The following is a 14179-nucleotide window of genomic DNA, read 5'->3' on the forward strand; positions in this document are numbered from 1 at the left end:
CTTTGATTCCCTGTTTAAGGTCACAATCGTGTAAAGCTGCTCTTTCCTAAGCAAATCATACATCTCCCATGGACTCAAGCTACATGTCCCTTCTTGTGTTCTCCATGGGGGTCAGGCAGGCGCCTAGCACACACAGGCTGAAAAAGGAAAACAAATGGAAATTCATGTTATTGGCACTTTCATGTTTGCACTCCTGTCACTCTCACATTCAGAATACTGCCAATCCTTTTCCTCTCTTCCATATGGGCATGTGTTGGTGAGTTCAGACTGTACATTAGGAATGTTGTTTGACCACGGTCCAGTGATTTTTTTTTTTATTTTAAGGATTAGGTTGATGATTTAGGAAACTTCCTGAACTAAACGCTTTGCAAAGAGTAATGAGTAGCTTTTTTTGCTGGTGGCTGGCAAAAATCAAAATTCCTTATAAGACTTGCTTTCACCTTGATGTTTCCTTGAAGACAATGCTCGAAATCCCTGCCAGAAGGATCGTCTGTGAACAAAGCGAATCCAGACTGTGCTGGCTTCCTCATTCCTGTGTCCTGGTTCAAAGTATTCAAAAATTCTTCCACTGTGGTGGATGCGTCAAACCCAACAACCTGGTCAGAAATAACAAAGCCGTTTTCTCAGTCTATAAATTTCCAACAGAGTTTGCGGGACTGGGGGGAGCCAGGGCATATTTGAAGCAAGATTAAGATAACATTTATTTTTCTAAGTGCTTTAGCTTGCCCTCTCCCACAAAGCTCCACAGAACATTAACAAGGTTACTTACAGCTGGATGAAAGCATTCAAAAATGTCAGCTTCAGCCAACAGACATGAATTCCAAATAGAAAAGTGATTTAACAGGTATAAACAACTTGTAGGGATATTATCTTACTCTTTATAAACCAACTAAGAACTACTGTTGAATGTGCAATCTTTAAGCAAATGAAACAAATGTATTTAAATAAGCCCAGTATGGTAGCCTAGCAGCTAAAGTCCTCGCCTTGCACATGCCATATGGGCATCGGTTCTAATCCCGGCAGCCCCACTTCCCATCCAGCTCCCTGCTTGTGGCCTGGGAAAGCAGTTGAGGATGGCCCAAGGCCTTGGGACCCTGCACCACGTGGGAGATCTGGAAGAAGCTCAGGCTCCTGACTTCGGATCGGCTCAGCTCTGACCATTTAGGCCACTTGGGGAGTGAATCAACAGATGGAAGATCTTCCTTTCTGTCTCTTCTCTTTGTGTATCTGTTTTTCTAATAAAAATAAAAACATAAATCTTTAAAAATATATATTTAAATAAAGGGATACTTTCTGTACTTAGTGTTTGCTTCATTAATAGTTAAGTATCTGAATTCTGAGAAAAAGGTTGATGACTCTAAACACTAATTGCTAACTTTGGAACAGGCAGTTAGCACGTGGATCTGAGAGCTGGGAGGGTTCAGGACAGTCTCTGAGGATTAGAGACTTAAAAATGTAGTAAGGGTGGGCCCGGCGGTGTGGCCTAGTGGCTAAAGTCCTCGCCTTGAATGCCCCGGGATCCCATATGGGCGCTGGTTCTAATCCCGGCACCTCCACTTCCCATCCAGCTCCCTGCTTGTGGCCTGGGAAAGCAGTTGAGGACGGCCCGTTGCGGCTCACTTGGGGGGGAGTGAATCATTGGACGGAAGATCTTCCTCTCTGTCTCTCCTCCTCTGTGTATATCTGGCTGTAATAAAAAAATGAATAAATCTTTAAAAAAAAATGTAGTAAGGGCTAGAGTTTGGCACATTAGTTAGGGTGTGGCTAGGATGCCTGCATCCCATACAGTGCTGCCTGAGCTTGAGTTCTGGCTATGATGCTTCCAATTCCATTTTCATGCTAATGTACATGCTGGGGAGAGGAGGGAACAAAGTAGCAGGTGATTGCTCAAGTACTTGGGTGCCTGCTACCTACAGAGAAGATCTGGCTGGGTTCTGAGCGGCTGGCTGAAGTCTGGTCAAAACCAGGCTGTTACAGGCATTTGAGCAGCGAACTAGTGGATGGGAGATCTCTCTCTGCCTTTGAAATTTTTTTTTTTAAGATTTATTTTATTTTTATTACAAAGTCAGATATACTGAGAGGAGGAGAGATAGAGAGGAAGTGGAGCTGCCAGGATTAGAACCAGCGGCCATATGGGATCAAGGCGAGGACCTTAGCCACTAGGCCACGCTGCCAAGCCCTCTGCCTTTGAAATTTAAAAAAAAAGATTAAATAAATAGAAATTTAGAATTGATAGTAAAAGCGCATACACACATATTAGTAACTATTTATTCATGTAGTGGGTACACTGATGGCGGAAAAACTTGACTAAAGTATTTTGGTTTACTCCATTAGAATTATAATGGCAGAGAAACCTATTCCTTATTTGGTTTTATATGATTCTTTCTTTAGAACTGTTTTAAAACTCCACTGTTCTGAAAGATGAACACATCTAAAGGTTTATCACTGCTAGTTGTTGCCACAGGGAGGTGGACAGTCTCATTTGCCTAGTTCACAGAGGTTAAACACGGGATTCTTGGCTGGGCAAGTTTTCAAATCAGCACAAATGTTAGCCTACCTGGTATATCCCATTCATGAAGTGCACTGGTATACTGAAGGGCAAAGAATGATGATAAGGGTTGCGGAGCAGGGTGGACAGGATTTCCATTCTTGAGGGCCGTGCCTCCCGGTCACCATTTTGTTGGGTTCTTTCTACACATCGCTGGCAATAAATGGCATATTTGCCAAACTCTGTCCTGGGATACAAAACTTAAAATCAAACTTGAGGAATATGTTTGAGACCATCGAAAATATGCATCCCATTTAAAAAGGTTTCTTTGTAGTACATTGAATGAATTACGCTAATGTTGACAGTAATTTTCCTTTTTGAATGATTCCAAACTGTTGTAACATTTCTCAAATTCTAATTATTTTGCTTCAGCAACTGAGTGACTGAAATGTCCCTACAAAGCATTCTTCATCTTTATTGTATCAAACACATTACCAGGCATGACATAGTCAACACAAAATGAGTGATGCCTTTAAGAAACATAAAGAAAACATGAGTATGGAGGATAGGGAAGATGTCTTTAAGAGGGATGTGGCATGTAGATTAATGTTTGACTGCCAAAAAAGTTGAGAAACTATTTTCAAACAAACATGAAAATGTGCTTTCCTGCTTTACCCCATAAAACACATACTTATTTAAAAAATGTGGAATATTAAAACCACCAGAGTAAAGAAATATAACAGCTGGATAGAGGTCTTATTTGCCCTCATTTATTCTATACAATTTTTATTCTGTTTATAAAATCAGATTGATAACACCTCTAAATATGTTTGCATTTTTAAGTGTCTTTACAACAGATCCTCAAATGTCATCCACCTCCCACGACAGCAGCTGAAAGTGCATGACCTTGATCACAGTGTCCCCAAAAGCAGGATGAGCTGCAAGCTGCTTTCCCATTGCTTCCAAATTGTTTTTGTTTTACTTTGTGTGTGTACGTGTGTTTGAGTCAGCACCTATTTAAGCAGCTAACATGAGCCTCTTTGTGGACAAAATGACTCCGGATAAGCCTTGGCTGAATGCTCTGAGTCTCATTGTAAGAAAGCCATTTGGAAAGGTGGATTTTTTTTTCCAAAGGAATAAAATTGCTGTACGTAATTCAAATACATTCAATTATAAAAGGCAGGAAGACCATTAAGGGATGTTTCCCACATAAAAGCATTCAAGTGGAGGAAAACTATAAAAGGAAAACAAAATAGTTGCTTTGATTGAATGAACACCAGCTAGCGTTACATCATTCATACTTGAAACACACAGATTTTTCACTTCAAAATATTCTTTGTCAGTTTTCCCAGTTTCTACTGCAATCACTCAAAAGAGATTAACATAACAAAAGAAATCTATTCCAAGATCCACAAAAGTGATAATCAAAGACTTCCTGGATCCATATTTGTGTCACATAATCTTCTGAAAGTGTACCTGTCAGTATATTAAATACTTATGACTTATTGTAGATTTTCAGTGGTTACAGGAGGGGAAAAATGGTTCAGCAAACTGGTTTTCTGCACACCTGGAATCTGCATTCTTCTTCAGGTGGAGCCTGAGGAGCCACAGGAAAGGATGGTGAGGAAGGAATAGCCCAACACAGAGCGCCAAGAGCTGCCAGCCCTGGGCAAACAGAGGGATCATACGTTAGATTTGCCATTCTGGTCAGAGGAGTGGCAGGAAGCGGCTAGGAGAGCAGTGGGTGGATGGTAGTCTCCCTTCACCGAAAATCTCTTGCTTTTTCCACAGATACAAATCTGTTGAAAACACTCATCATGTTGAAAAAAAAACATAAACACTTTCTTATTAGATCAGATCCACAGATCCATCCAATTGTAGATATGGTTGTCTGCAACTGAGGTAAACAACAAAAGCAAAAAAGGTATGACAGATCTCCTTCCCACTCAAAGATTAAGACAGAATTCCTTTTTTTTTGTTGTTGTGCATGTTTACATTTACTTGCTGATGAAAATATAAAAGCTTTGAGAAAGGCATGTTGTAAAATAATAGAAAACCATATGCCTCACACCAAAACTGACCTACCCACACATACATGCATTTGGACAGACAGACATGAAGGGTGAGTAGAAAAGATAATTTGCAGAGGTTATGTTTAAGTAACAGTTACATGTGATTTTTATTTTTCCACTGCTCTGTTTTGTGCTCTCTTGTCTATGCTTTTCTCATTAAGCAAGTATAACTTAAGTAGTTTCTGACATTGTATATAAAAGAGGAGGGTTTAATGGGCACTGTGCCTGCCATTGAGGATCCTACAATCCAGCAGGAGAGAGTTGTATAAACAGCAAATTTATACTGCAACATATTGATATCATCTATTGTTTTCTTAAAGTACAACCAATAGAAGGAATGACTAACTGCTGGAGAAATCAGGGAAGGATTCATACAGGAGATGTGACTTGAATTGGACTGTAAACTCTACAGTGAGGAAGGAAGAAGTACCACCCAGGGAACAGAAACACAGCTACAAGCTAGGAGGGATGTGAATGAGAACTAGGGAGAGTTTATTCATTCATGGTGAACTGGAGGCAGAAAGTAGAGAAAGGGGAGGCCAGTAGAGCAGGTGTAGGTAGGGCACTTGATGCAAATGGAGTTTAGGTTTCAGGACCCCCTGTTGCGCTCAAGCCCCTCCGGAGGCCCTGGGAAGGAAGGGCCCTATTGCCTGTGTTTATGTGATAAGCATGCAAAAATGTGCAAAAGCAATATGTCTTGTACATTCCTTCTTAAAAGGATTTCCCACATCCCTCAAAATTTGGATTCAGTCCCAGGTCTTATTTGCTAGGGTAAGAGATTTTTGTTTTATTTTGTGGCTAACAGGAAGTCAATATGCAGAGATGAAAACAGGCACTTACTGGAGTAAACACACCCTACAGAACGAAAAACAACTCAGTTTTTATTGCAAATCAATAGAAACAACCACATTTTACCCAGAGCAAATTTAAGACTAAATGTTGTTGAAAACACAGAGGAATTACAGAAATGTATTCAAAGGAATTTACTGTACCTGAACATGAGATTTTGATTGAAAGATATCTTAATATAGAGGTAATTATTACAGGAGAAATAACTGGAAAAACTTAAGTGCATGTAATTGATATTAATGAGATCATCAATATTTACATGGATGTTTAAGAATATAAGGAAAATGAATATTCATATAATTTAGAAAGGGTGACATGCACACTACACAGCTGCTGTGACTTGAAAAACTAACAGTGTACATACATCTTCATTTATGGTATACATATGAATAAACCAACAGGACACCGATCAAAATATTAATAGCTGTAACAGTTGTTTACTTTTGTACTTTCTCATTTTCTAGATGCCTATTTTCAATGTATAACATTCTTACGATCAGAAAAACATCATTTAAAATTGTATATATATGCATCAACGTATACCTGCAGTGGGCCTGGCTGATTCTGTGGCTGTCTTCGTCTTGTCTGTTTAATAAGCTGACAGCAAATTTCATTCTGCAGCTCAGGATGTGTCAAGCAGATCTGTAAGGCACTCTGTGCTAGGGATATGTGGTAATCAATGGCTGGGGAGTCAACCGCTGCATTTATAAAAAGCTGGCAGGTCTGAATTAAACAGAAAAAAAGATGCATTCAAAGTAAGAAATGATTACATGCATTCTGCATGAATTCTACTGATGCTCTCTTCAGCAATAGTTTTTGTTTGATTGTTGGAAAAATATTTCATATTAAGGAAAAGATTTCTGGAGTGGCTACATTAATAGCTGACAAGGTCTGTTGCAAAGCAAAATGAATTTTTCCAGAGACAAATAGGGTTGTTTTATAATGATAATGGCCCTACTTCGTGTAGAGGACATATCAAGCCTCAATATTTAAGTAGTTAAAAGTTTTATCATGTTCACTTTCTCTCATTGCCTTCTAGATCCTGGGCTGCGGAGGAAGACGGCTGCCACATCTTGAGTGGTCACAGGGAGACTCACATTGTGAACAACATGCTAACAGCTATGGGAGAGTTTGTAATCCTGCGTCCCCAGTCAAGTCTTCAGATAACCACTGCCCTTTCTGTGAGCTGAACAGTGATTTCATGAGACTCTAAGCCTGAGCCACTCAGCTAAACTGCTTACAGATTCCTGATCCTCTGACACTGTGAAATACTGAATGTTTGTGGTTTTAAGTCACCATATGTTAGGGAAATATGTAAGTGGACAATTGATGCATGGAAACGTCATGCTAGATTATTGCCTGTATAATTTCTAGATTTGTTTCTATGACTGCTTCTTCTCATCATGGTATATCCATATTTAGCATGATTTTCTGTTCGTCTGGTGACTTGGAATTGGTTGTAGATCTAGGAAATTTTGCCTTAATATTTTTGAAGTTTTTTTTCTAACACAGTAGAATGATAGAAACAGTTTTGGTTCTTCCAATTTTTTTTTTTTTTAGGCTGGATCAGATGAGGCAATAACCTAAGCACTGCATTTGATGCTCCGTGTGTTGGACATTTCCATTCTGGGTAATTGAAACAAAGTCTCTCCAGCCTTTTGTGAGCTCCAGGATTTTATTATTAGTATTATTATTATTAGTAGTAGTAGTAGTATTGTTCTATTCTTTATCAGTAGTAGTAGTAGTAGTAGTAGTAGTAGTATTGCTCTATTCTTTACCAGTAATTGTTTCCATAGTTTATCTGATCTCAGCTGAAAATTCTAGGGAGCCCTCTGCAGATTTTTCTCTAGTTCTCTCTTCTCAGTCCTATGAATTTAAACACCTTGACCTTTTTTAGGTATACAACTATGCCTTCTGTAAATAGCTATATTTCCAATGTAAATGCTTCTCAATTCTCTGTGTTCAAATTACATAGGTTAGTCCTCTAATAGAATATTAAATAATAAGAATGATAGGCTTTGTATAATTTAAGCTTTAACTTAAAAGTTTAAAACAATAATAAGAAATATCATTGTGTTGTTCCTCATTTTAGTGGACTAGTATTTTCCCATAAAGTATAATGTTTGCTTTTAGCCAAGAAACATTTTATCATTTTTATAAAAGACTTATTTGTTTTTATTGGAAAGTCAGATAGACACAGAGGAGGAGAGACAGGGGGAAAGATCTTCCATCCACTGATTCACTCCCCAAGTGGCCACAACGGCCGGTATTGCGTCACCCTGAAGCCAGGAGCCTGGAGCCTCTTCTGGGTCTCCCACATGGGTGCAGGGTCCCAAGGCTTTGGGCCATTTTCAACTGATTTCCCAGGGCACAACAGGAAGCTGGATGGGAAGTGGGGCCACCGGGATTACAATCAGCAGCCATATGGAATCCCAGCACATGCAAGGTGAGGACTTTAGCCACTAGTCTACTGCGCTGGACCCACATTTTATCATTTTAAGGAAGTATCTATTTATTGCTACTTTCAGCATTAATAGAGATGACTATATCTAATAATAATATTATTGTCTCCAAATAAAACAAATGAAAGTATGTCTGTTGGAGAAAGGATCTGGGTCATGCTGCCTAACATCCTAACTTTCTCAGAGTTTCTGTTGTGATCAGTGTTACTGAGTAGGGAGTGAGGAAGAGGTAATGACTGTGAGGGATCAAGTCCACAAATACGTAATGGTTCCAGGCTACATGGAGGTTTGATGATGCTCCCTAGCACTCAGTACTGATTACTGAGGAGCAGCCAACATAGCATTGATCTGGGGTTTGGCATAAGAGTGTATGCAAGCATGAGTCCCACATACACAGAAAACGAGAAGATGAAATGGTCCAGAGGCGAAGCTTACTAGAACTAAGAAGACTTGGAGTTTTATGATTCTGTCATTAGTGAATGAAGTGATAATAAGAGTCATTTACAAGACCTGTGGTAGAGAAGAAAGAATGTGAGTGGAAACCAAAATCCTTAATGAAATGTAAAGTTACCCAAAGGAGACCAATGGCAGATATGGGAGGATGAAGAGTGATATAGCTGAATGGCAAATTGCAAATAATCTGGAATTTCCAATGGTGATTGAGATAATAAGAGTGACTGGCATTAGAGAGGAAGGAGAGAGCTGAGGTTGGTATGATATGAAAAATGTTCCCATTTGAGAGACTTATTGAGGAAAGGATTCTTCAGATATCAAGCATTTAAGAACGGTTTATTGCAGTAGATCCCAAATCTTCACCTACCCAGACAGCACACTGAATTTACTTCAGTAGATTTCCTAATCATCATCATTATCATCACATATTAAACTTTTCTGGAGATAGTGCAACTCTATAGCCCAAATGATTACTTCTCATTTTTCAATTAAACTAACTGTGTAATAGCATATAATGAACTTACCTTAAATAGTTTAATAGCTTCCGTCTGTAGGGCTTCAGAAGGCAGTGTTGTCAGCGGAGAAATGATTCCTTCTTTGCTGTGACACAAAGCGGGGTGTCTCCATATCTGCGAGGCTAAAGTCAACAGAAAAATGTGAACAGAAAACTGACCAAATCACTTACTTGGCCTCCATTATATGAATCTCATAGAAATCAGCTCCTTCTAGCTGGGTTCATGACTTTAAGTCATAGAAGTCATAGAGAAAATGATCACAACATTACTTTACTATAGCTTCCACGCCACTGGGATTCTCATGTTTCTGTTGTGGGTTATGTTCATGCAAAAGGGTTGGTTCTTCATTTACTAGGCTGCAATAAGTCTACCAAGGCACTATGGCATTGCTCAGATGTGTCCAAGATTGTTGACTTAGGTAGGGAGATGAACCGAAGGAAGAAGTACATGGGAGAAGTCAAAATAGGAGATCTGAAGTAAAAGAGGAACTTGAAATCATTCCTAAAATCAACACTTACTAAATACCTACATGGCTACTGTAAAGGATGTTTCTGTTAGTATGCACAGTATATATATCATAGAATCCAGACTCTAGTGGGGAAGCCTTAGGCATAAAAATTCATTTCCATGTAAAGCCGCAAATGCTATGAAAGAATTAAAGCAGAAGGGGAGGGGACAGGTTTTTTTTTTAAGACTTATTTATTTTATTACAAAGTCAGATATACAGAGAGGAGGAGAGACAGAGAGGAAGATCTTCCTTCTGATGATTCACTCCCCAAGTGACCGCAACGGCCAGTTGCGTCAATCCGAAGCCAGGAACCAGGAACCTCCCTCGGGTCTCCCACGCGGGTGCAGGATCCCAAAGCATTGGGCCATCCTTGACTGCTTTCCCAGGCCACAAGCAGGGAGCTGGATGGGAAGTGGAGCTGCCGGGATTAGAACCGGCACCCAAATGGGATCCCAGGGCGTTGAAGGCGAGGACCCTAGCCACTAGGCCATGCCGCTGGGCTGGGGGGACAGGTGTTTGTCCTAGAGTTAAGATGACCTCATTCATACACGGAATGTGTGGGATCCATACTTAGCTCCTGACTCCAGCTTCCTTGTAATGTAGATCCTGGGAGGCAACAGTGGTGCCTCAGGTAATTTGAATCCTGCTACTATCTTAAGGAAGATTTGGGCTGATTGAGTTCCCGACTCCTGACTTTGGCCCAACAGTGTGTTGGCCAATGCAGGCATCTGGGGAATGAACTAACAAATGGAAGATTTTTTTCTGCCTTTCGAATAAAATAAAACAGGAATGCTACCTTTGATCTGCATCATTTCTGGAGCCAGAGAGCACTTTAAAAAATTAAATGGCAAGGTGTATAGGGATATAATTTTAACTTTGATCAAACACCTTTTATTGGCCAGATGCTGAGATGAAGTGGGCTGGCTGGGGATTTCCAGTGCTAGGTAGGGTTTCATCCTGTTGGTGAGCACTGTGAAAGAAAGGGGGGGTGCCTTCTGAACAGAGGGAGCAAGGTGAGCTAAGCAGAGAAGTGTGAGAGGGCACAGCTCCTTGGGGAATTTTGGTCTCCCAGTAGCAAGAATCCTGGCCATTGAAGGCAAAGCTAGTGACAAGCAGAGTATGCTGCAGGGAAACAGGAACCAACACAGTAGAAACTCCATTAGGCTAAGGGGTATGGGCTCCATTTCACAAACTGTAACACCTGAGGTGTGTATGAACTTACAGGGTTCCCCTTCTATATTCAGTAATTTGCAAACGAGTTGCTCAAATTCAGATCCAACATTCACATTGTTGCTTCCAGCTGCAACAGTCAGATGATAAAGCCAGGTGTCCTTAAAATCAGAACAAATTGATAGAAAAGTTAACCAAAATATGACTTAAGAGAAAAAACACTGTATAAATACCAGAAAAAATTGAGTCTAAGAAGAAATCTCTTACTTCCATTTTTAAATAACTAAAAGCCATTGAGTAAAATGATTATATCTTGAATATTGCTCATATTACTTTTCCCACTGTTCATAATTTTTATTTTTTGGACACATTTCTTGGAAAAGCATGGCACTATTCAGCAGAGCAGTATATTGTGGTTTTTTTTAGTAATATATTGTTAAGAGACTAGAATAAACGCAACATTCTTTTAAGAAAACAATCAATTCTACCAAATTTAAAATCTCAATCCCAAAATAAAATACACAGAATACTTAAGAAACCTAGAAAACAATACCTAAATTCTCCTACTTTGCAAAGGTCATTACTGGCTATTTATTTCCTATATGAAAATAGACATGTAATAAAAATTTTGCATTTTTAGCATTATTCTAAAGATGGATGAATTATTCTGATTTTACTAATTCAGGATAAGTACCACTTTGTTGGTAGAAATTCCTTACAAACAAGTTTTATTGGCTGTAAGATGTTCTACTATATGGACATACCATACTTATCTAATGAATTTCCTGTTGCTGAACAAGTAATGATTACTAATTTTTCAAAGACAAAGTAATACTGTTATAGTGATGGGTCCTTAACCATCTCAGACTAGGTTAAGCTGCCTGTGTCCATAGCAGAGTCCGACACATACCTCTAGTTCCTGATCCCAGTTTCCTGTTAGTGGAAGAATGTTTTATTTGGAAAGCAGAGTAGCAGAGACATACACAGGTTTCCCACCCAAATGCCAACAACAGTCATAACAACAAGGCCAAAGCCAAGTGCTGGAAACTCAGTCTGGGTATCTCATGTGGGTGGCAAGGCTTTAAGTATTTGAGTTACCACCTGTGGCCTGTTAGAGGCATATTAGCAGACGGTTGGAATCAAGAACAGAGCTGTGACTCAAACCCAAACACTCCTCTAGGAGATGTGGGCCTTGCAAGTGACATTTTAACCACTACACTGATAAATAACTACCCCTTCTCTCTCTATAAATCACATAAAAAGATAAATTTTAACAATAACTTCATGGAATTATTTTTGCTTTTAAAATTCACTTGGAAATTATTTTTCTATGTGTGTGATATGAAAAAATAATAAAATTAACATTTCCCAAATAGCCAATTACTCAATACATAAGAAATTCACAAAACTTTGCACCGAATAACCTGCTACTCCCCACCAACTTGTGATGCCTCCTTGATCATGTATTACTACACACACTGATTCCAACATTGAGAACTTTTTCACCAACAGGATTAAAATGACTCAGACAAGACTCTGAAAACAGAGATGACATGTTCCATCTTCAGTATTATAAAACTGATTTGAAAACTCTCACCAATATATGAGTAAAATTAGCCAAATCCATTCTAAATCACCCAAGGAGTCTTGAAATACCTTTTCATGCTTGGATCCAATCAGGAGGTAAGTTGGGCCTTGATCTTTGGGGTGGATTACAATGGTGTAATGTGTGGATAGCAGACTGCGTCCACTGGCTTCATAATCCTCATCGGAATCACAGGATCTGTCAACCTCCTCCACTTTAGCCTCCCAGAGCTTGATCTGACCTAAAGGAAACTGAAGCAAATGTTAGGAAGTGTAATGTTAGGATGGGTACTTTCTAAATCTTTTGCTATTAACTAACAATTGGAAAAAAAACACATTTATTTTACATGTTTGAAAAGCAGTGAGAGAGATAAAGAGATCTTCCATCGTTGGTTTACTTCCCAAATGCCTGCAATAGCTAGAGAAAAGCAACCTGAAGCCAGGGGTCAAGAACATAACCTTAGTCTCCCAAACACAGGCAGGGACCCAACTGCTTGTGCCATTACCTGCTGCTCCGGAGTGTACTTGGACAGGAAGCTGGTACAGAAACCAGCCTGAGGTCTAACCAAGCCACTCATAGCTAGCACAGGCATCCTGAGCAGCAGCCTAACCACTGTGCCAATCCCACCCCTGATCAACATGTTTCATTTTCATCTTTGTAAAGTGTACTTTTTGGGTCCAGTGCACTAGCTTAGCAGCTAAAGTCCTCGCCTTGAACATGCCTGGATCCCACATGGGCCCGGATCTAATCCCAGCAGCCCTGCTTCCCATCCAGCTCCCTGCTTGTGGCCTGGGAAAGCAGTGGAGGGGACCCTGCACTCATGTAGGAGACCCACAAGAGGCTCCGGACTCCTGCCTTTGGATTGCAAAGGTTAATAACACTTCAAACTCCAATAAATGGACAGATTTCCTCTATCTTAATTTAAAGATAGGAAAAGCTTCCCAAAGTTGATATACAGTAACTTTTATTGCCAAAAACCAAATATATCTGCTTTGCTGAATATTTAACATATCTCCTCTAAAACTTCTGCTTCAATGAAATACATTTATTCCAAGAAAACACAGTCTTTTTCAGTTTAGTAACTTCTGCAGTATTTGGCCAGGTTGGGAATTGCAGTTTTCTTCTAAGATTTCTTCCAAGGTCTCTTGCTATTGCAGAGGAGAAGTTGGGAACTATGTTAGCCAGAGTCTCTTTCCAAGTATGGCTCAGTTTAGAGTTTCTCTATGAGATCTGCCTGAGATCTGGAAGCTAAGGGTGAGAGAAGCACTGTGGTCCTCCTGAGACACAAAGCAACCAGAAGCCTCAGCTGATCCCAGATCCCCAGTGTTGATTTCTCAACTTTTCCGAAAGTTATGTAGTTAAACAACTTTTCCACAAGCTATTATAGTCTTACATCTATAGTAAAATATGTATAGTGGAATACGTGGAGTGACCACTAAGTTAGAATCAGACTGAACACACAGCTGTATATTGTGCTTACCTGGGTATTCTTATGTACACACGGGCATTTCCCCACATTCCTTCAGAGGTATCATTTCTAACGGCTGTATTAGGGTAACTCCCATCCTATCAGTAACACTAAGAATGTTGACATGTATTTTAAATACAATTGGTCAGATCAGAAAGTGCAGTCTGTAAAGAGGGCATAGAGAGATGCTAACAGATGCATGAGGTCACTGGCCCAGGTCAGCCTCATTAACAGTCAGCAGCCACAGGGTGCCATTTTGTCAGGCAGACATTATTGTTATATGAAAGTACTCATGGCCCACATTGGCTCAATTTTTGTAGTTTCAGTAATCCCAAAGAGACAGAGAATAGCCATAATGACAACTAGGCAGAAGTTTCTACTTTGAATAATAGCTCACCTTTTTACTCTGAAATGATAACTCAAGTTTTTTGACGTGAGCTGACTAGCTTCAGAACGAAAAAGCTGGATCAAACGGAGACTTTATGATGGACCATATCAATCAGTGGACGACCTCATCGAGCGAAACTGGCAGCGATTCATAACTGGAGAACTATTAACACCACTTGAGCACATATCTCAGAGCATGCCCCACATCCGGGACTTGGGGTG

At 39.8% G+C, this 14179-nt stretch overlaps 1 protein-coding gene across 1 annotated transcript in view; it reads right to left on the minus strand.

The window, feature by feature from the left end:
* Positions 1 to 14179, minus strand: part of PLEKHH2 (pleckstrin homology, MyTH4 and FERM domain containing H2) — a 97041-nt gene that overhangs the window by 17566 nt on the left and 65296 nt on the right. The window contains exons 17-23 of the mRNA XM_004582768.3: positions 12174 to 12353; positions 10570 to 10678; positions 8849 to 8961; positions 5953 to 6132; positions 4056 to 4153; positions 2558 to 2735; positions 441 to 596 (exon numbers count right to left, since the gene is read on the minus strand). Coding sequence (XP_004582825.2) covers positions 441 to 596; positions 2558 to 2735; positions 4056 to 4153; positions 5953 to 6132; positions 8849 to 8961; positions 10570 to 10678; positions 12174 to 12353 — 1014 coding nt within the window. The remainder of the gene's footprint in view (positions 1 to 440; positions 597 to 2557; positions 2736 to 4055; positions 4154 to 5952; positions 6133 to 8848; positions 8962 to 10569; positions 10679 to 12173; positions 12354 to 14179) is intronic.

This window comes from Ochotona princeps, chromosome 8 (assembly GCF_030435755.1).
Source record: "Ochotona princeps isolate mOchPri1 chromosome 8, mOchPri1.hap1, whole genome shotgun sequence".
NCBI lineage: Eukaryota > Metazoa > Chordata > Mammalia > Lagomorpha > Ochotonidae > Ochotona > Ochotona princeps.